General features: G+C 39.4%; 1 protein-coding gene across 5 annotated transcripts; it reads right to left on the bottom strand.

The window, feature by feature from the left end:
• Window positions 1-880: 880 nt before the first annotated feature.
• On the bottom strand, window positions 881-12,960 carry CLK4 (CDC like kinase 4). Of its 5 annotated transcripts, XM_075057022.1 has the most exons (14): window positions 12,790-12,933; window positions 10,648-10,707; window positions 9,854-10,011; window positions 8,569-8,794; window positions 7,271-7,361; window positions 6,809-6,875; window positions 5,479-5,595; window positions 5,205-5,371; window positions 4,971-5,065; window positions 3,731-3,860; window positions 3,312-3,394; window positions 2,733-2,812; window positions 1,323-1,410; window positions 881-1,239 (listed from the first exon to the last, which is right to left on the bottom strand). In XM_075057022.1, exons 2-14 carry the CDS (start codon window positions 10,699-10,701, stop codon window positions 1,102-1,104), a joined length of 1,494 nt encoding a protein of 497 aa, XP_074913123.1. In that variant the 5' UTR covers window positions 10,702-10,707; window positions 12,790-12,933; the 3' UTR covers window positions 881-1,101. The 5 variants fall into 5 exon arrangements, with proteins under 5 accessions (XP_074913123.1, XP_074913126.1, XP_074913125.1 ...); XM_075057025.1 differs by lacking the exons at window positions 7,271-7,361; window positions 8,569-8,794; window positions 10,648-10,707 and having other exon boundaries at window positions 12,790-12,960; XM_075057024.1 differs by lacking the exons at window positions 7,271-7,361; window positions 12,790-12,933 and having other exon boundaries at window positions 8,569-10,011.
• Between the last annotated feature and the right edge of the window lie 8,814 nt (window positions 12,961-21,774).

A 21,774-nucleotide genomic window follows, 5' to 3' on the forward strand; every position in this document is an offset into this window, starting at 1 on the left:
TCTACACCGACAGCCAGAACAAACCCTATCACGGAAGCTTCCCTTCCTCCGGCTCAGCAAGCCATCCATGCTGCGTCAAATGGATTAAAAGAGCATTGAGCAAGACCAAGAGAACATGAACATGGATGAGCACAAATTACCAAAGTGCATTAATGACGCTTGGAAAGTAGCATGATTTTCTTCTCAACTGAGCACCCAAGTTCAGCAGTCACAACTGAGAACCCATCCTCCTCCTTCCTGTGTTACGACAGTGTTTCTCGGTTGCCAAGGTTACCTAATTTATCAGTAATTAGAGATCAAGCTCCACAGAAATACATATTTGAAGACTTCAGAATGATCTTGTTACTATAGCAAGAGAAGGGCTCAAATATGCTACAATTCTGTGGCACACAGTATTTCCCTGTGTTTTTCTCCAGGAGCAGTACAATCCTTCTAAAAATTTTATCATGAAAATGCTGATCTTCAATGACTCAAAACAATATTGAAAATATGAAATATTACTTTTCAGACCTTAGCAAAAGAATTACCTATAAATACTTAACACTGAAAGCATCAGACAAGTTTCCAGAGACTAATTAGCCAGCCAGAGCACGATGCATGCTGTTTAACAGAATATCTGGGAAAAAGGTGAGCCACAAAAGATACCTACTGAGAACATACACCATTTTCAACCATGTTTCAGAATGCTACCACAAAGTACTATACAGCACTATTAAGTAGCCTTAACCCTTCAAAACTTTTCTTTATGACTAATAAAAGGAAGCTAGTTAGAAAACATTTGTTTTCAAAACTCGTTCAGCTAGCCCACAGACTCCTCACCTCAAGTCAGATGCTTAACTAGCCCCATCTGCAAAAGGAGAGAGGTACAGTTTCAAAGAAAAATTTTCAAAAATGAAAATTACTTTTATTTTTCACTTCGATACTCATAAGACTACAACTGTTCAACAAGGTAAACATAACAGTTATACAAAACATATGTAAATATTTACAGACTTAACTGTACAAAATAATTTAAAGTTTACAAAAGTTTCATGCAACCTCTGTTGACTGACACAGTCTAGGAAATCTCCTTGAAGAAGCATAAGAGATCTTTGAATTTATTTATTTATTTAATGGTTCAAAAAAAGGATGCTGCAAGGCTTCATCAAGAGTGATTCTTTTGGCTGGATCATATTCCAGCATCCTGCGAACAAGGTCAAAGAGACTCTGATGATCTCTGTCTTGGCAATGCATGAATTCCTGAAAGAAAAGGAAAGGAAGTATTTTAGAGAGATCTTTTACAACTGCAAGTCTAACAACATAATAAAAATACTGTCTCCTACCTTTAAAGGCTTACAGCGTCTCCTAACATATCGTCCTGCAGAACTGTGTTCATCCCAGTCCAATTGGTCGTGGTGAAAATAATGCTTTCTGCATAACAAAGAAAATAATTTTAAGATAGTGTCAGTGCATAAAGTGGGCAGATGCTTTTCTGGGAAGTTCTGCAACACCATAAAAATGTTCCTGCATATCCCTCTGCATTTGGGAGCTAACATCTCTTTTAGCTAGTATTTATTCAGAGACCTGTTGCTTTCATATCACCACTGTCACAATATTTAGAAAACATGTCCTTCAGTATTCCCATCAACAAAGCAGCCACTGAAAACCTATTTTCCATTACTGACATTTAAAGAGATGGATGCTTTCAGGTGTTCCAAGAGAACGACTTGGTCTCACCTGCTACTAACAAAAAGACAGCTTGCCAATCTATCAACTTTCAAAAAACACTTCTTACAAAATCTGCATAATTTAAGTGGTTAGCAACTATTTAACTACATCAGATATTCCCAAAGGTCTTTAAAAAATGTACTGCAAATACGCGAGACTACCAGTGCAAATAAAAGTTCTGACAAATCTACACCTCAGCATCACATTAACACTGGTACGTAAGTAGCATTTTATTTTTTAAATACTACCTGACTCTATTCCAATTACAGCTTTCTAAGTTTTTTCTTGTTTTTCAAAATGCATTATGAATCAGCTGGACAACTGTAATAAACCAAATACATTACCCAACCCAGATTACTGGAATTCTACTATAACATGAGTTACAGGATTATCTAGATTAGCTGGCAAGAGGACAACTTATTTCAGAAAGAGAATGGACCATGAAATCTCACATGCTCTGTATTTTGGATATATGGGGGCTAGGGCAGAACCCTGTACTAGCGGCTGCTTCTCCTTGCAATGCAAGTGGCAAACCTCTGCTGCATGTAGTTATCTTTGAGGAAGAGAGAAAGATCTCTGAAGCACGTCTGAGGGATATGAAGGGACAGTGGAAGAGGCTGGCAACTGCATTAACAAGACAGGACCCTCTTTTTTCTCTCAATATACATCTTCTGATGACAGTATGTTCTCTACTCTCACAGTTTACAGAAAAATGAGTGTGTAATACTGTTCTGGTGACCATACCGAGCTTAGCTTCAAAAACTTAAGAACATTCATACTCAGTTACTGTTCAAGAGGCTGGCATTTTGGTTGCTGGCAACTCAGACTAAAACCAGAAAAAGAGAGGACTATTGTCAACTAATTAATCCACCTAAATCTGTCACAATTTCTTGCAATAGACTAATAGGTAACAAGAAGCCTGGAAGCTTCTTTGTTGATCTTCAGGAGCTCACAGTTAACAATGGAAACTTTAAAAATTTTTCTTATAATAGCAAAATATTAGACAACTTCTATAACGAACTTACCTGGATTTCTTGATCATGTGAGCTGGCAGAGGCCCTAGTATCCTTTCCATCATTGCCAAGTGTTCTTTACTATCATGTGTCTGTGTGGAAAAAGCAATGAATGTACTTATCACATTTTTCTACTCTCAGCCACTTGGTAACCAGAGTCATTTGCAAACAAGATGTTTGCTGGAGTATCGTCACAGTACCTTTATACATTATCACCTTAAATTTTTAAAAACAGTTTATGCAATGCAGCTTGTTATATAGCACTTTTGAAGTTACGATAGCCCCTGAACAACAGAGTTCATAAACCAAGTTTTGTACGAGTATGTTTTCTTTACTCTTTCAGCAGCATCTTCAGACTCTAGGCAGGCTTCATCATCCAAAAAGCCAGAACAGATCATCTTAAGTAGTCTGAAGGATATATCCAAAACATCACATTTTCCTACATGCATGCTGTCTTTGCAATCTCATCTGTATAATCCTTAAAAAGCCTGTGAGGTTATGCCTTTTACAGTAACAGTTAAGTACAACTCATTAAAAGACCAAAATCAGTAGTCTGTAACAAAAATGTACAATTTAACTTTATGTACATACCTGAAACACTGTAAATCCTAGGTAATACTCAATTAGAATACAACCAATACTCCAAACATCGCAAGGCTGTGACCATCCCAGTGCTGCAAAATAGGCAAAGTTTATGTTTTACCTTTTAATATATTCTTAAAATCCGCAATCCACAAAGCATATGCCGATTTTCCATGCATTTACTGATGCCCATTTTCCCCCTCCGACACCCCTCCCTAAACCTTGGTGGGAGAAAGTGGGAAAGGAACATGTTTGGACTGCCGTTTTCAGACTGTTTCTTTTACTGTTTACTCTCAAGAATTCTAACACCACCATCTGTGAGAGATGACTGAATTATTAGAACCATGAGCAACTACTCCAGTTCACGAAGTCAAGCCATCTGAGTGCACTGTAATTAACTGTCAGGTGGTTTATAAGTCTTTACTGACCTAAAATAACCTCAGGAGCTCTATAATGTCTTGTAGACACTAATGTGCTGTGATGCTCATCATCAAAAGTTGCACTTCCAAAATCAACGACTTTGATGTCTGTGTTTTTTAAAGTGCGTTCATCTCGCTTCTGCAAGAAAATAAAAACGCTGTATGTTAGTATTTTTTAATAGCATGCTTAGGCAAAAGGTATTCATCACATTATTTACCTTCAAAATACCAGTTAACATAAACAGCTAAAAACTAAATCTACGTAACAAACACTCCTTCCAAATACATCAATTCCTCTTCAGCTCAAGCTCCAAGAAAGAGGAGCTGGTAACAAAGCAATTTAATCTGAATACTCAGAACAGCTAAGTAAAGACCCTTCCCACAGTAATAGAGCCCCTTTCCTCTGTTGTTAACCTTCAAGTTAACTTCAGTTAATTGTTTTCTCTGTCTCATTTTTTTTCTGTCCATTGGTGCATACACTCATTTATATAATTGTAGCTCTAAAATAAAAAAATAAAATCAAGCCTTATGCATAAACCAGAGGCAGTGAAGTCCATACTGCATTTCTGTTTCTAAGAAGTTTTTATACTTTGAAAAAAGAGCAGCAACTTGAAAAGAAACTTGTATTTCTGCAAGTGGTAGAAGTGGTTTGTGCAGACAAGTTCTTACCCTAATGCTGTGTCTTAGTGTTTTCTTAGATTTAAAAGGAAGACACTGGTCAAGAACAGTCCTATTCAGGGCCCATGCCCATTATAACACTGCCTAATGATCAACATCACATGTTGATGACAAACAGAAAATTCATCTTAGCTATTAAGCAAAGGACTGCAAAACTGACAGGCACTTCAGACTCCAGGGTAATCAGATGGAAAGAAAGATCTGACATTCCTCTCAAAACACAGGGATGCTTTAAAGAAAGGGATTCAAATGGCTTAAGAAATATGAAGGAAAAAAATTGGCTAAATTCAAAGCCATTAACACAATGCTCCGTATGAATGCCAGAACTTCATTAAACAGCAAAGAACCTAACCAGTGATCAAATGAAAACAGTTTTGTTTGAATCGGAGCAAAGTTACTCACTTGGCAGAAAGTTAGTACATTTCTAAGAGCACAAAAAAAAAAAAGTTCTAGGGAACATAACTCTATCACTTGACCTTTCTACACATACTTTTTTTTTTTGTTTAAGAAAAGTGCAAATGAAGACAGAAGTAGCCCAATTCAAGTTGGGAGAAACAAAGAACAAACTTACCATTTTGGCATTGTACTTCACTATGTAATCAGACTCCACAAACAAGATATTTTCAGGCTTTAAATCAGTATGAGTTAGTTTATTATGGTGTAAAACTACAAGGAAAAAAAAAAAAAGAACAGTATTCCATAATTAATACATTAATTTCCTAACGGGAAAAAAAAAAAATCAAACAAAACCCCCCCAAACCAAAACCCCTGAACATATTTAATAACAGTATTGAGATTTACTTACAGTTTATAGACTGGCAAATTTGATAAGCCATATTTCTAATGTCATTAATATGAAATGGCAGAAAGCTGTTTTCCTTAATAAAGTCGTAAGTACTAAGTCCCAGTAGCTCAAAAACAATGCAAACATGGCCATGATGATCAAACCATTCCAGCATCTGGACACAGCGGCTTAAAAAAGAAATTAAAAAAAAAAAAAACACCACCAAAACTCAATTTATTGAATAATTATCTTCCACAAATCCTTAGATTGCTGACTATTCTAATTTTATACTTACAAAGTGCTGCTTGGATCCATGTTGTTTAAGTGTTCTAACACCTGTATTTCTGAACGGGCCGCTTCCCGGTATCTACCAACGTTTTTCACAATTTTAACTGCTACATGCATTCCTCTCCTTTAAAAGAAAGTAAAGCATCACAAACTGAATCAATTATTGTTAAATACCTACAAGCCCAAAGCAGCTTGATTTTAATAGAAGAAACACAGGAAGATTAAAGGTCACTGAGAATGAGTTGGATAAGGAGATTTGGACTTGAGCACACTGCACTTAACCAGAACTGTTTTTATCAAGAAATGTAATACCCATCTTTCCTCTGTCAAATACTCATAGTATATGCTACATTAACTACTTCTCAGTCTTATTATCTCATCTACGGTAGAATAAACATCAGGAATCCACCTGCAAGACGACTGAAAAAAATGCAAAATTCTCATCTGAGGAAAGTACTGCAAAAATTTGACATTTTTTCCTGCAACTTGGACAATTTGTTCTGGCTCTTTTCCAGTGCTCCTATGCAATCAGGGGAATTGAGTAACTTCTGAAGTTTGGATTCCCAGTACTTTGTGCTAGTGAAAACTGACCTGCACTCAGGGTAACAATCAAACTCTAAGGCTATTACTTAAATGGAACACAAATACACATAGTTCATTCTATCCCATTCACTCAGACAATTTTTAATTGTCTCTGTAGAGCTACTTAGATTTTAATGACTTAAGAATACTGTCTGCCCTCACAACACAATCTCAAGCTCCCAAACAGATTTGTGAAACGACAGAACAAACAAACCAAAGTCAGAGGAAAAAATACTTAGAACCATGTCACAGAACTGCAGGTGTAAAACACATGGCTAAAATAACATGAGTTCTACTAACTGTTTAAAACTCCTAGCACATACAGAAGTGGTGGAAACACAATAATTTTCTTCTCCTCCACCAAACACGCCATCACATGTAAGTAATCGTTCCACCAAAAAGGACCGGATACTGGAGTATTGATTGTGCATTCAAAAGAATTCAAAGGATAATTCTGATTAGGGAGACTGAGGAAAGAAATACACAGCTTGACCAATTCCAAGCAATTGCTTCCACTAAGAAGCAAAACTACTTTCTCAGCACCTCACTGCATCACCTTCTACAAGTCAGTCTCCCAAATCAATTCTGTACTCTTTACATACCCTCACATTCTCTAGTTATGGCAACAGCACTTGTAGAACCAAGAGAAAAACATAATGAAGGAAAACACAGTTCTCCCTCTTTAAAAAAGCAGATGACATCTACCTAGTAATGCTAAGTAGTGTGTTTTGTCACAAGATCCGACCAACACTTACATATCATGATCTATGCACTCCACTACTTTTCCAAAAGCTCCTTCTCCTAAAGTTGCAACAATTTCATCTAGAAAGAACAAACACAAGTTAGAATTATAAAACTACTTAAACAAGAATGAACATTATTAACGTAGATTTAAAAATGTGCCATTACAAAAGCATAATTACTTTAAATCTCAGCATCTGAATGCATTATTTTATTGGACAGGTGTCATGAAACAGTTAGCCAAAAAACTATCTCTTGTTCTAATCTCAAGATTCAAGTTCATTTACTAATTGGAACTTTTTGAACACAGTATTTATATTCTACAGAAAAGAAGATATGCAAAAAAACAAAAAAGCACAAAAAAAACAGAACAAAAAGAGCAATGAAGATTTGTTTAGCCCCCCTCCTCTGACATACTATTCTAAACAGATTTTTTGCTGAAAAGTTTTTAAAAAGTGTTGAAAAATGTTCTATACATCTTGCTCTTAGAACGTCTCCACTTTCACAGATCAGGTGACCCTCCTCATCATCCTCTACACTCCTGGATCTTTTCCTTCGGTGACTCTTCTGGAAACGGCACCAAGATCGTCCAGCCAATCAATATATCAGAGTGAATTCAGGGCAGAATACGCAATTCATTCAGCGGGGAGATATTCAGGCATTCAGTTACACACCAGGCCACGAACAGTTGGCAGGAGCAATTTCAAATTCAGTCCCCAGAAATTCACAGGGCACAGTTTATGTTACAGAAGAAAAACATGGCAAGGAACAGATTTTCAGATAAATACTTAAAGTGATAAAGCAACAGAAAAAACAACACAATTTTGTCTCTCAAACAGTGGCTTAACTGAAGACAGATTAAGAATGCAACATCACTATTTCTAATACTTTGCTAACAAATAGCGAAAAACAGTATTTATTTACAAATCTAAGCTTACAGTCAGGTGAAATGTTTCTATTTTTAAAACATACACTTTATATAATCTAAACATAACAAAATATCAAGTAATTTTACTTCCCTCACATTTAGAGAGAAGAAAAATTATTCTGAAGCCCTTAATTTGCACTGTATAATCTAATACAGCTTGCTGTTTTCTATTGCAGAAATGTGACATAAAACACCTGGAGCTGAAGATGTATCAGTGAGCATCATGCCAATACTGAGAAATTCAGAGAGCATGCCCTCAAAGAAGGCAAGCAGCAAACTTATCCCATCTTCAGTAAGACATTAGCTGCCATTAGCCAGGCACCTGGCTTGCCAAAAGTTTTCTGGAATCAGGTGTAGAGCTGTAGAGCTTGTTCGTATCAATTTACCAGACATGCACATTTCATAGTTCCAATTAAGCTTACATTAAAAAGGCATGTCACTTGAATTACTTTTAGTAATAGGATGTATGGTAACTCAGTCTACCTGAAAAAACATAGTTCACTATGCTGTAAAACTAGAAAGTGACAACCGTACTTTGAAATAGGATACTTAACCTGTTTTCAACTTTGAGATAACATTTTTCAGATTAATCCCAGTGATCTTAACTACTGGCCACCTACGTTCCCATTGTACAACTAGTACTGATCCCACCCCCCACCCAACACTGATCCAAAAGTCTCAAGTAAGAACATATTCATATGCTCACAAATGGACTCAACTACAAATCCTTTTTTAAATAATATAGTATTTCTTAAAGTACTGTGACCAGGAACTGAAGTTCTAGCACTCACTTAAGAAGTCTATTACCACTAATTCATTAATAATAAAGTTAAAAATTACTCATACCGAATGCGATTGGTGACTGGAGCAATGATGTCTCTTATGCTTCCTTTTATGACTACTTTTCCTGCTCCGACCAGAGGATTTGCTATAGTGATGATGGTGACTCTTTTCATAGTCTCTGTGATAATGCCTGTGGTCATATACTTCACAGAAGTCATTTCTGTATTCCTCAACATATCTCCGGTCATGATGGTCTCTTTCATTTATGGTTCTATCGTCCAAATAATGACTGAAAATATATTTTAAGTGAATGTTCTCCACTTCAAAAACTTGAGGTTCCAACAAGATAAGTGACTTGAGCTGAGTTACAGAGTTACATGGTATCTGTCTTTACACCAAGAATGTTTTCTAATTGACTCCCTCCCCAAAAATAATGGAGCTTTTGATGTTACTTTATTAGGAATCTAACAACATGGTCAGTCTCAAATACATAGCAGCCATCCACATGAACAATATATAATCTGTCCACAGTTTGCACAGTAAATAAGAAACTCAGACTCAAAAAGGAGAAACACTTCCTAAAATATACTGAGCAACTCAAGTACAATCTCCGAAGTCACAGGATAAAACACTCTTGACACAGCAATAATCCCCTTCTGTGCTTTCAAAGCTCAAAGTGCTAAAAAAGAAAAATGAAGCCTGGAGACTGAGACAAGAAGCATTGTTCTTAGTGCTCTGCATTAAACATTAAAACCCTCAGAGAGTATCTGGATCAAGGATCTTCTGCACAGAAAAAAAACCTTTAAGAAAACTGCTGAGGCAAAGAGCCTCCATATCACTGTACACCTACCCCTTCCAGCATTTTATAAGCATGAGTATGAGCTCGTAAAAGAATTCCATGGGCTCTTCCTCTCAAAGAAAAAGCAGAAAAACACATCTTTCCAGTGAAACCAATGTGGGGAAAAAAAGAAAATCACCTCCAAAGTAGTAAGAGAAACTCATACTTACCATTGCATTAAATGAGTAAAACCCTCGCTTCCTTTTGTTCATATTAAGCAAATGAAAAGGCATACTTTTAACTTGAAATTTAATATTGAATGTATTCAATACCAATACTTAACTGACAACAGTGAAACAAAATAGTACATTTACTTGTTTTTATTAAAGAATTTCTATTTAATGGTTCAGGTACTGTGTTAACAAAACCAACTACCTCTTAAGCTTGTCTTAAGTGAGCCAAACTTTAAGGAATTGCCAGCTTTAGGCACTCAAAACCTCTTATCCCTAAGATGTATTTATTTTAGACATGATAAGAAACATTAGTGCTACTCAATTCAGAATCTTATACCTTTCTGAAAAGTGATTTGGTTTATAGTGCTTGCTTTCTTGTCCACTGCTGTGGGACCTTTTCCTGCGTTTACGGCTGCTGCTGTGCTTTCTTTGATCCCAGCTCTTGCGGTCGTCCCATTCAGGACAATGAGATTGTTTTGAATGCCGCATCTGCCACTAAAAAAAACACCAAATATATCAACAAAAACACATAAAAGACAAAAGTATTACACTGGTATTTGTGGATGCAAGTCAACTACTGTAGTTTGATCAAATACGACAGAACTAGAAAGAACCATTTCCTCAAATAATTATTTTTCCTCAGCTTCCCCCACATACTGTTTTGGTTTGGCGAGTAGACACAGCTTTCTCATCCTAACACTGTTACGAAACACAAATCAAGATTAAATAGGCCAACTCATCTTCACTTAATAGCTCCAAACATGTCATGAAAGCCTGTTTTAAATAAACTCTCAAGTGACTAAATAGAGTCATTTCCTTAAAGAGTCTTCTGAGGGAGACCTTAATCTTCAAACATCCTCTCCAACAAAACCTGGATTTAGTTCTTCGTACTATACTGTACGTAAGTTACTACATGAAAGTATGTACAATGAGTCTAAAAATTCTCACAAATCTATTTACAGATCACTGCTAAACAAAACACTTTTTAAAGTTTTAGCAACAGTCACAGTGAACTCTGGTATATTCATAACTCTGTAGTACTGTGAGCCAAGCCACAATTTTTGAACCCTATTAGCATGCAAGTATGCAGGTGTTTTACAATTCAGCTGATTCGCCAAAGACAAAACCCACCAGCTTCCGTTGCTGGATGTTATATGCAGGAATTCTGTGTTCAAACAGGTACATGCACAACTGAAAAAAAAAGGAAAGTAAAGCACAGCTGTAGAATTAAGAGTGTAACAAAAATCAACCATTATTTGTTTACTCTTCTTTGGCAGGAGTTTTTGAAAATAAGAATAAGCTTACCTATCTATTTCAGTACATTCTGAAGAATGAACTAACACAGGACAAGAAAAAGTGTCCATAGTAAGCGGTGACAGCAAGAAAAATGGTTTGGAAACAAAGATAGTACTAAAAAAAGGCGTGATTGCGTCACTTTGCACAGAACGACCCTGGCTGCCTCCATACCAACTGAAGGCACTAAGAAGGTAACTTTCAGAACATGTAAACGGCAAGCCTGTTCTGAAAAAGAGGTTTTCTGATACTTGCATAACATTTCTGACAGGCTGGTAGTTAAAAAAAACCAAACACAACAGACACCTGCACCAACATTTCTTACGGATATGTATTTTTAAAATACAAATACAATACAAACAGAGCAACCAACTGTGCTAAAATAAGCAACTAGTACACCCTTTGAGTCAGTCATGATCTAGGTCTTGAAAAAAAATGTATTCACTTGATACATTAATAAGAAATAAAAATACTAATGTACCAAATGACAAACAAAAATGCCTGAAGGATCAAGACAAAATTAAAACCAAGTAGTGTTTCATTTACACACCTGAATTTCTTCTCTTCTTACCCAGCATCAAAGCCAGTTTCCTCTATTTTCAACCTACATAAATTATGAAACACATTCAGGTTTCAGTTATTCTGCTTTTGAGGTGAAGAGTTCCCCACACACACTCAGTTATAGGTGAATTAAGGATTTTACTTACGATTGCCCCCCTCCTTTTTTCTCCCACATTTGGCAGAAGGCAGGCTACACTAAAGCTCTATAGTGGACAAATAGCTAAATAAAATCCCCATTAAAGTGTTCTGCAGACAGAGACCTAGGGGTGGAAGGATGGACATTTGACAGAGAAAACTAGAGAAAAGGTTTAGCTGAAGACTAACTGCTGCTTAACTACACTCAAACGCACACAGAATTACTGGAATTAAGATGGAAGCTGCAAATTTTGTCCCTAGAGGAGCCAAGTAAATGCAAATGATGAGGAAACTGTTAGATTTGCTCTGTGCGAGGCCCGAAGTAGCCACAATCCATGTTACAGTAGGAGCCACCTTAAGATTTTTTGACTACTATGCACTCCCTCTAAATTTATGCACCGAAGCACTTATGTAACACTGACAGCTGACAGGAACATATGCATTCCTATAGCATGTGGTCCTAATCCATATCACAGGCCGTTTTCACTCCCACATTTTGCCATAAGGTTTCTCAAACAGGAGCCATGGACGTTTTTTAAAAGATCCATACATAAAACGCCTCAGGAAGGCCACAAATGTCCTGCCGTAAGCTGCCTACACAGCAATTTCTAAATGTCTGTCCTCGAAAACTTGGCAGGCTCTACGGATTGGAGGAGGTCAAAGGCTTATTCCTTTCAGATGACCAAAGTCCGCCGGGCCAGGCCGATCTGCCGCGTCTGGGGTACAGACACGCAGGAGCAGGTCCTACAGAAAACACCCACCACCCCAACCCACGGCCACGAATTCCACTGCCACGCCGCTCTTCCCTCGGGAGGCCTCTGGAGCCGGGGGGGGGGGCGGTAGGAAGGGCTCGTCTCCGTTGCCATCCGTGCAGGCTGGGCTGAATAACCGAGCTGCGCGGCCCCCACCCCGAAAATACCCCCCGGCACACGAGGCCCCAGCTCTGCCCCCCACCTCCCCGGCCCACCCCCCCCCCCCCCCCCCGCACCTCCGCAGAGGCTCCCTCCGCCACAAGAAACCCTGACCGGCGGGGTCCTGTACCGAGGATCCCTCCTCCCACCTTAACACCTCCTCAATCAACCCCTCACCAAGGGCTCTACGCTAATCCTGCTCCCCGGGCCGCGGAGACAACACGAGCAGGTCCCCGTCCCTTCCCCCCCCCACCCCCACCCCCGGCGGCCTCCCGCAACCCTCTCCGCCCCCTCCGCTTCGGCCCCCTGGAAACGTAAGGGAAAAAGGGAAGAAGAAAAGAGCCCGAGGAAGAAAGCCGCCTGCACCACTTACAGCTGGGAAAAAAAAAGGCGAGCAAGCCCCGTGTCCGCCCTGCGCACACAAACAAAATGGCGGCCACGACCGAGCGCGGAGAAACTGCTTCCTCCTCTCCTCTCTCTCTCTTTCTCCCCCTCTCGCGGCTTCTGCGCGGCGTGACGTCAGACGCACAGCACAGCGGGCTGACGTAGACTAAAGGCCGCCCCCTAGCGGAGGTGGGAGGGGGGGAGGAGGAAAGAGCCGAGCCGCTGACAGGCACGGAGGGGATGGCAGAGGCCCCGCCCCCTGGAGAGGCCCCGCCTCCATGGAGGAGAGGCCCCGCCCCTGAGGCGCGCGGTCGCGGCTGTCATGGCGGCGGTTGTGAGGGGAGCGGGGTCCTGCCCGCCCGGCCCGTCTCACAGGCGTCGGCCTGGCCCTTCCCCGCGGCCCTGTGAAGCTTGTAAAGAGCTCGAGGCCGTGTGGGCTAGGGACCCAAATTCACGCAGGGGTTCAAGCAGCGAGCCCGGGTTCAAAGGCTGCCACCGAGCTGCAGGGCCGCCCGCCCCTGGTGCCAGCGTCGGCCCTGAGCATTCCCTCGTCAAACGGGTTGAGCGGTGCAGAAATCACACCGCCAATTAACTCCTCCTAATGAACTGACCAAACGTTGTGTTCGAGCAGTTTGGTGTCCGGGTTGATTGTGCTGTTAGGCCTGGCTTCATGCTCGCAATGTTTTAAGAGCAGCTTGCAGGTAGGTGATAGGGAAGTCGTTCCTGCGTGATGCTAGCAGGCAGTACAGTAAAATCCTAATAAAATTGATTATCCGCCCAGGTCAGCAGCTCGCAACTGCCCCTTTCTCCGTGAGTAACTGCTCTGACCGCTGGAACGAGCGTACGTGCTTTGCTGAGTGCGTGGGAGTCGATGTTCCCTAGTCCTGGGATGGACCCTGGAGAGGCGGCAGTGGTGTTCCCTGAGGAAGGCAGGGTGCTGGGCCTGGCCGACACTGCCTTACACTGCTGGCACAACCCCTGATTCATACCCGAAGAAATGTACTATGGTGAATCAAGCTTAGTCACGTGCATCCGGCAGAGAGAAATGCTTGCTCCGAGAAAAGCAAAACCCTGGTGTCACAGGTCTGAGTTAAAGCAGTACTGTACAGTGGAAAAATACTATTAGCAGCTCCTCTAGCAGTCATTCAGACAGAGAATTTAGTGTACCCAAAGAGATTGCTTTAAAGTGAAGAAAAGCAAACCCAAAACAAGGCAAAAGTGGAACTGAAACACAAGCTTCAAATTTACTAACTCACAATGTTTTATCTGGGGAAAATTACAGATCTCTGTAGGCTAAGGGATAAATTGAAAATTTCCCAAACTCAGTGACTCCCAGAATAATTTTAGCCAAGTTCTGCCTCTAATACAGCAAGATTTTGCAACTGAAGCAAAAAGCAGAGTATCTAAGGTCTAGTGTACTTTTTATTGAGCAAGCGCTGGTGTCTTTTTAATGTCAGTCCCTCAAAGTATTAGCAAACGGTACTAAAATGAAGACATACATTTGGTTTCATGGTTTTAAAGTTTTCATTAGAATTTATTTGCCAGTGAGCTTAAGATAAGCATCTAAACATGGTTTGCACTAGAGTGAAAATCCTGTTTCTCTTCTTGTTATTTTTTTTTAGGAAGAGAAACTAAGATACAGAGCATTGACAGCTGTTTGTTGCAACGTGGTTTTTAAAAAAACCCTTTTACCTCATAATGCTTGTCGTATACCAAATCTGTCAATGCCAAATATGGCTTTGGTGCCAGTGGTTTACTATTTCTCATTCAGCATGTAAATGGTTGGTTATTATTTATAAAACTAGCAATAACATCTGCAAAGTGTTAAGAGTTTTCCCAACATCCACTGATACATCCCCTGCCTGAGGAATTCTCTCGGATGGCAAGCAGCAGAAAAAAGATAGAGGAATAACATTATATATACACAGAGAGTGAGCATGCACACATGAACATGCAGAAAATATCCATTGACCTGACACTAGCCAACTGTATCAGATAATTACAGTTTCTCACTGATTTCTTATTCCAAGAGGAATGTCTAGGAAGCATATCTGGATTTTACGGAAAGTTTCTTGCTGAAAGGCTGATGACAAACCAGTGGCTGGTATCCCTGGTAGGGCAGAGAAGATGCGATGTGACAGGATCACGTTATCTGCCTTCCTGGGCTCACTGCCTCTTCTAGGGTTTTACTAAGTCTTACCTTTGCTACTTTTGTCTTCCTGTATAAATAGATGACAGGCCCTCCAACAGGGTATAGCAACTCAGGGACAGTTTGGGGAAGTCCCATTTAATGGGAAAAAAATAAGCTAATGCTGAAGAGACTATCAGAACTGTCTGCCTTGACACAGGAAAATTTTGGTTCTAGGGTATTTTGATTCTCTCCTGTTGGGAAGAAGGATCTTCAGCCTGGAATAGAAGGGGTGGAAATAACTATTGTTCATTATGAAAATGCAATGAATGGGAGCTAGTAAAAATTTCTTGGTTTCAGTCAGAGGTTTTCAGCTGACTTGAAAGAGGAATAAATCTCTCAGAAGTTAAGAATAATTAGCTTTTTGTTTCGAACCTTTTTGAAGAAGAAAAAGGGTATATAAAAATTGTACCATCTTCACATCAAATATACATAAACTAAAGAAATTTCACTCTGAAGCAAAAGCTTTACAAGAGATTTTATCGAAAGTAGCCCCTATAGACAGGCTGCAAAGTGGTTTCAGCTATTGCTCTTCATGCTGAACAAAGTGCTTTCAAAAATACCTCTATAGACATTCAAAAGAAAAGCAATATTGAAAGCAGTTAATTTTCCTTCCTGTTCAGGAGATGGCAGTGGAGACCCAGCAGTAGAGAGATGTCAGCTGGAATTTACGTGGTATCTCAGAGAAGGATAAAGTCAGGAGAAATTCATTGGCCAGGACCAGGTTTTGTAGTGCAAACAAAGCAACAGCCCCTCTAGAAATGGCCATTTTTAAGATAGTAATAATCTAACGCTGAAGAATCAAATTAAAGAAATTTAGTCTTTACAAAACTGCAAAGGAAAGTCATTTGAGTGTAGTTACAGCTACTTCTGCTGTCAACCCTTATGGTATTTACTGTTGTTTATATGAGATATTTCCTTGTTTAATTAGACTTTACAACACCAAATGTATGCACAACTTGAGGAGAGAGTAACACACAATGCAACCATGTTTTAGATTGCTTTGTACAGAAGAATACGTTATGATTCAGTGCAATTATCCTGGTGGGACACATTTGTGCATGTATGAAAAGCTACATTCAAAACATTTGCTTCAAAATGCAATTTTGTATGGTCCCTCTTTCAAATGCTTTATAACAGTAGGTGATCCATCATCACAGCAGCTATTCAGGAGACGTAAATCTCATTTAGTTTTCTCATTGTTCGGATACACAATTTAAAGGAGGGGTTGTCTGCCTTGCCCAAAGCCTCAGAAAGATTCAGCGGCAGAGCCAGAAATTCCTGGCTTTCAGTACTTCCAGGGCTGTGCTTGCTTTCTCTTCGAAAGATGTGTTGGTTTTGTTTTTCCTCCCTCTGGTTAGCATCAGAGGGGGGTTGAATAGTAGTTGTGCTTTGCCTTTAGTTGTTTATGGATTTCTGCAGTTTCATGGTTTGGTTTTTATACTGATGGAGAGAATTTCATAGATTCTCTATTGGGTGGTACCAGCTGTAGCTTTGCTTGGGAGCTCAGGGACAGAGTAATGACAATACTGTTTATAAGGGACTGAACTGAACGGAGATGGAAAAACCACCAGGAGCACTTCTAAGATATATCAGGGAAAATATATTATTCATTTCACAAATCACTATAACTACTGATCAAGGGAGCCAGTGTCCTAGATTGTTGTGGCATATGTAAATTCAAAGAGATAATAGGAGCTTGGATGGGTGGATCAGCAGAAAGGCAAAGCGAGAACCCACTGACAGTAGTATTTCCACTCTATAAGAGTTTATTTCCGAAAAGGATAATTTTAAAATAGATTTTTTTTTTCCAGATGGTGCATTAGAACAGAAAAATGCAAATATTCAGCCAGGTCAAACAGAACAAGATATGGTTATGGCTAAGGGACACATCTTCCTTGTTAATGAGTTATTAGAATTTTTCTTAGAAGAGCAGTGACCCAGAAACTTTGCGTGGGCATGGGCACTTGTGCTCATTCACACACGCATTGGTGAAAAGTTGTGGCCAAATAATATGATGGTTCTCTCTGAGCTGTGACCAGTGGCAGACTGGAATTGCCTACACTGCCCTCAGCATGTTCGTACGTTGTATTAAGGTATTAAGGGCAATCGAAACACCATGCTATAAACGGCTGGCAGATTGCCACTCAGGCAGGATGTTTTCTCTCCAGTGTTTAGACTGTTTTTTACTTCGGTAATATACAGCATGATTGTCCAGCTGGGATCACCTTGGGCTGAGCTGACCTGATCCATTCCCTTTTATTGCAAGGCTCACAGGGACGGCTGAAACTTGGACTTTTGTCACTCTCTGTGGCACAACTGAGGATTGAGCCTTCTGAGGATTGAAATGTTTTAGCCTAATAAAGACTTGGGGGCTTGACACTGGGAAGCCTGTATAAGCTACAGTTTACAGGAAATTCAGACAGATGACTTAACAGTCCCTTCTGGCAAGAGCTCTGACACTGTAAGAACACTGTGCTGAGAGAGTAAGAACACTGTGCTGCACATCACACTTCTGCAAGCTTTGGAGTCTGTGACACTACTTACATAGAGCAGAAGTCCTCACTTGGTAACAGCAGGCAGACCCAGGCTGTGCTGAATAGAAGTAACACAGCTGCAGAAGCAATGTGGTGCAGATGCCTAAGGTTACATCAAGGAAACTCCACCACTTACACCTACACCTGAGTTTCACCTGTGAGCCTCTTTCTTCTTTATTTAAAAGAATTTTAAGCTACTTGAAGCAAGGATGTCTCTTACTGTACATTATTACTGAAATAGGTCCCTCACCTCAGTAGAAGCTCTCAGTTTACTGCAATACAAATAATAAAAGAACACATTTAAACATCAGTTGTACCACAGAATTTTATAGGAACAGACTAAAAATACTCAGCCCCAGTCTCAGCTTTTTCCTCTCATTATGAAGAAGTTTCGAGTCTATGATTCCTGTTTGGGAAAATACTTTATTATGGGAACTAAGAGAATTTGCCTCTTTTCCTTGCAGTGTACATGCAGTGCAATGTTCTGAATGTGCGAGGATGAAGAGAGAGGCAGTAAAGTGGAAACAAGAGGGATAGCAGAAACCACAGGTACTTTTGTGCCCACATGCATATTCATGAATTGCTGTGCAGACAGGGACATCTTTGTATTTTTGGAGTTTCAAAGCAACCCGAGTTTCTTCACAGCCTAGTCTGTAGATTTGTAGCTGCTGAAATCTCTATAACAAATAAAACTGAAGAACAAAATCCACACAGCTGAGCCTTTTTTTTATTATTATTCTTATTTGACACTCACATTACAAAATTTAGAAACCATAGACAGTTCAGGCAAACTGTTAAAACACAGTATAAATTAGGGGGGGTTTAATATATAAATTCTATACATAGGTAAGTTAGCTCGAACATGACTGACAAAAGGATTTCATAACAATCTTACCACAACTGTATAAAAAGGCATGGGAATAGGATGGGCACTATAATCATGAATGCAGGTTAAGACATTTTCCACAACAGCTATAAAGCGTAACAATGACCATGCTATTCTTGCAGTGTTTATGTGGGGTACAGTATGCATATTACCATTAACATTTTGCAAGATCTATGTACAGTCACAAAATCATAACAGCCACTTTCAAGTAACTTTACTGTTTCCTGCCTGTGCAATTAATAAAGTGTCGATATTTGTTCTGAGGACTTCTAACAAAGCTACATGGTTTGAGTATTATGGATGGCAGAGGAATTTCAATTTGACCTGAAAATGCTAATTATAACATGAAATTGCTTAATTTAAAGAAAAAGATACAGGAAAAGCACAGCTCCTCATTACTATCGCTCACGTGATCAGTATATACCTAGTTTTAATCCATATTTATTTCCTAGCTTGATTCTTTTAAAAAAACTAAATGATAATTTACTTCTGATTTTTCTAAGCACAGCTGTAGAAAGGCGTTACACCAGAAGAAATGTGAAACTAAAATTTGGATATTTTTATGGGGTAAATTTTTGAAAGGACGTGCTTCCCAGGCAACCCTAGATGTGTCATTCAACCTTTGAATTTCCCAATCTGAAAATAAGGACAGTTCTGCTTACCCATTCTTACTCTGTGCTTTTAGGTCTGTGACTAAATGTTTTAGAATAGTATGTTCTTGGAGTTTAGGTTTAAGACAGCTGGTACTGTCACTGTCACTAAAAGTGAAAAAATATTAAAATCAGATTTCTCACCTTTATAAGCTGATGAACACTTGCTAAGAGTTCTGAAACCCAGAGGATAATTTATTTTCCATCTGTGTTGCATACTAGCAATGGTCTTTTTACAGACAGACTCCTAAGGGAAGTACTTGTACATTTGTAAGAATCATATCTTGACACACTTGAATTTAATAGCTCTGTGTGTGCATCTTTCACTAAGTTTTAATAATTAGGAAGATTCTATTGGAACAATTCCTTCTAGTTCAAGGTGAGGACAGACTGTAAGTGATAAACCAACTTGGGCTGTTATGGAAATACATATGATGTCAACTGTCCAGACTACAGCCCCCATTTTCTCAACTCTGTTTACCCATGGGCCAAATATCAAGAAACCATCATATGTTTAGTTGTTTCAAAAACACTGGAATTTTAGAAACATAATTAAATAATGAAAGTAGTGATGTAATACTGACCAGTAACAGTTCACTGAGGAAATCACATTTCTCTGAAAGGTAGATGGACTGTGGAATTTTCTGGTTAGAAGTCCATTAAATGGGCTTTGCACATTTTAGGAGGAAGTTCCTGTACAGATATTTAACTTTTAGGACTCATGAGCTCTGAAGTCTAAGTCTTCTGCATTCAAGAACACCTGGGAACATTGCTGTACTGCAGTACTAGTCTGGGTTGGCAGTTTTAGGGCCACAGGGATGAAGGGGGAAGGACTCCTATTCTATTCTGACAGCTCTGGAGTATGATTATAGAGCCCTTGTATGGCAGAGAACTAGAAAAATGTTCCTATGGCATTTTGCAAGAGCTGTTTATGGAGCAAAATACTGCTTCTGTGGAGGGAAAGGCATCAAGGGAAGAGTGAGCAGTCTAAGCCACTCTGCATTTACAGCTTTACAGTCTGCACCTGGCCACAGTGCAAGGCAGGGGATCTATACAGGAGTTACTCATACTTAGCTTTTTTTCTATAGCTGAGGTTATAGCCTAAGTTTCAGTGTCTTGCACCCATGCAGAGTGTACAAAATACCACCCATACAAGCTATTAGCTTCTTATCTACATCTTACATAATGTAAAAATGCAGGATGTGATGCCTTGTATGAGCATTAGCTTAATGTATTTAGTATTTTTTGCATATCTGAAAATATGCAAAAAGAATTGTAAAATAAATTAATACAAAACAGATTAGCCTCCAGATCTGTTCCATCAAATAATAGGTAACTGGTTTGCTGCCTCCTCTGCTCAGCTCAGAGCTCAGCTGCTCCACAGAGCAGCTAACAGTGGTTGCAGGGAAAGGGACACACTCTAAAGCAGTGTGCTTTCTTTCCAACATACCCAACATTAAAACAAAAGTAGTAGTACAGCTTTCTGTATCAGTATTTCACTGTATTCTCTCCCGCCTTAGCTTGCCCAGCTGCTATTGATATTAATAGGAAAATATGCACAGGTATCTTGTTCCACTCTGCTGCCATGCTGTGAAATATGAAAGTTAACAACCATCGAGGTATTTCTCGTAATTTTTTTAAGGTCTTATTTTTCCATGTTGCTTAGATCTTAAAATCTCTGTCAACTAAGTAACAAATTCTTCACTGTTTCAAGTCCTCTAGAGGAACTTCTTTTAGTTCAAAGAATTTTCTTGTACTCATTTTGTTGGATGGATAAGGAAGTAGGTTTTGCCCGAGGTGAACTTCCAAGAACTTCCTACCTTTAAAAGGGATGTGTCCTGGCATCAGAAACCTAAGACTACAGGCTTAGATATGAATTTGCATGTCAGCTTTGTACAGGATCATCTAATCACCTCTGCATCCCCCTGTTAGTGTATGTGCTGCCATACGGACACCAGATATGTGTGCGCTGTTCCCCAGCCACAGTTCAATAATGCCCTGCACCAACTACTGAGGTAATTTCACTCAACAGATAATGTTAAAAAGGACAAAAGAAAAGAGAGTCTTTGGCCCACAGTTGAGCCTCTGAGCAGTGACAAAGGGGCTTTTCCCCGTTTCCTTGTCACTCCTTAATCCCATTCTGCAATTACAACAATGGAAATAATCAGTTCACAATCAAAGGGGTTTTAATTTCCAGTGAAAGAGACACCTGAGACAGTAAGGCTAATTTCTACCAGTCTAAAAAGAAAAAAAGGTGCTTAAAGCCAGAAAGTCAAATTTTGCTCTCAGACGTGAATTAATACATTGGATCAGATTTAGTCCTTGAATTTGCTGCTGGAACTTCAACAATGTCAAAGAAAACTTTTGCTAAGGCTGGATTTTCACCCTATTGTGTGTAACCTGCTCATCTGAGAGTTGCACCTGGCTCAAAATAAAGGCCAGGGACTATACCAGTTGTCAATGCAATTTAATCCCTATGAATAACTTAAAACTGTTGCTATAGTTAATAACTGTAGGACTGCTCCAAAGCCCATCCAAATCCATTGCAGTTCTTCCTCGGGCACATCGCTGTGCTTGGGATCAGTCTCATTCTGTGGAACACAGTCATTGTTAGGCCAGATACTCTTAACTGTGTAACATTTTTATACTGATATGCATAACAATATCTTTTCTACTAACATGTCTTTTTATTGATAACTCCAGTTACATATTC

Source organism: Buteo buteo, chromosome 24 (genome assembly GCF_964188355.1).
Source record: "Buteo buteo chromosome 24, bButBut1.hap1.1, whole genome shotgun sequence".
Taxonomy (NCBI): Eukaryota; Metazoa; Chordata; class Aves; order Accipitriformes; family Accipitridae; genus Buteo; species Buteo buteo.

Excerpts from the sequence above, each read along its gene's own strand:
- CLK4 (XM_075057022.1), bottom strand. The coding sequence starts at position 10,701 with ATGTACCTGTTTGAACACAGAATTCCTGCATATAACATCCAGCAACGG. Across the intron at positions 7,362-8,568 it reads CCAGTCACCAATCGCATTCG|AAGAGTCACCGAAGGAAAAG; the intron begins GTATGAGTAATT and ends TGCCGTTTCCAG. Across the intron at positions 6,876-7,270 it reads AGACGTTCTAAGAGCAAGAT|ATGAAATTGTTGCAACTTTA; the intron begins GTATAGAACATT and ends TGTTCTTTCTAG.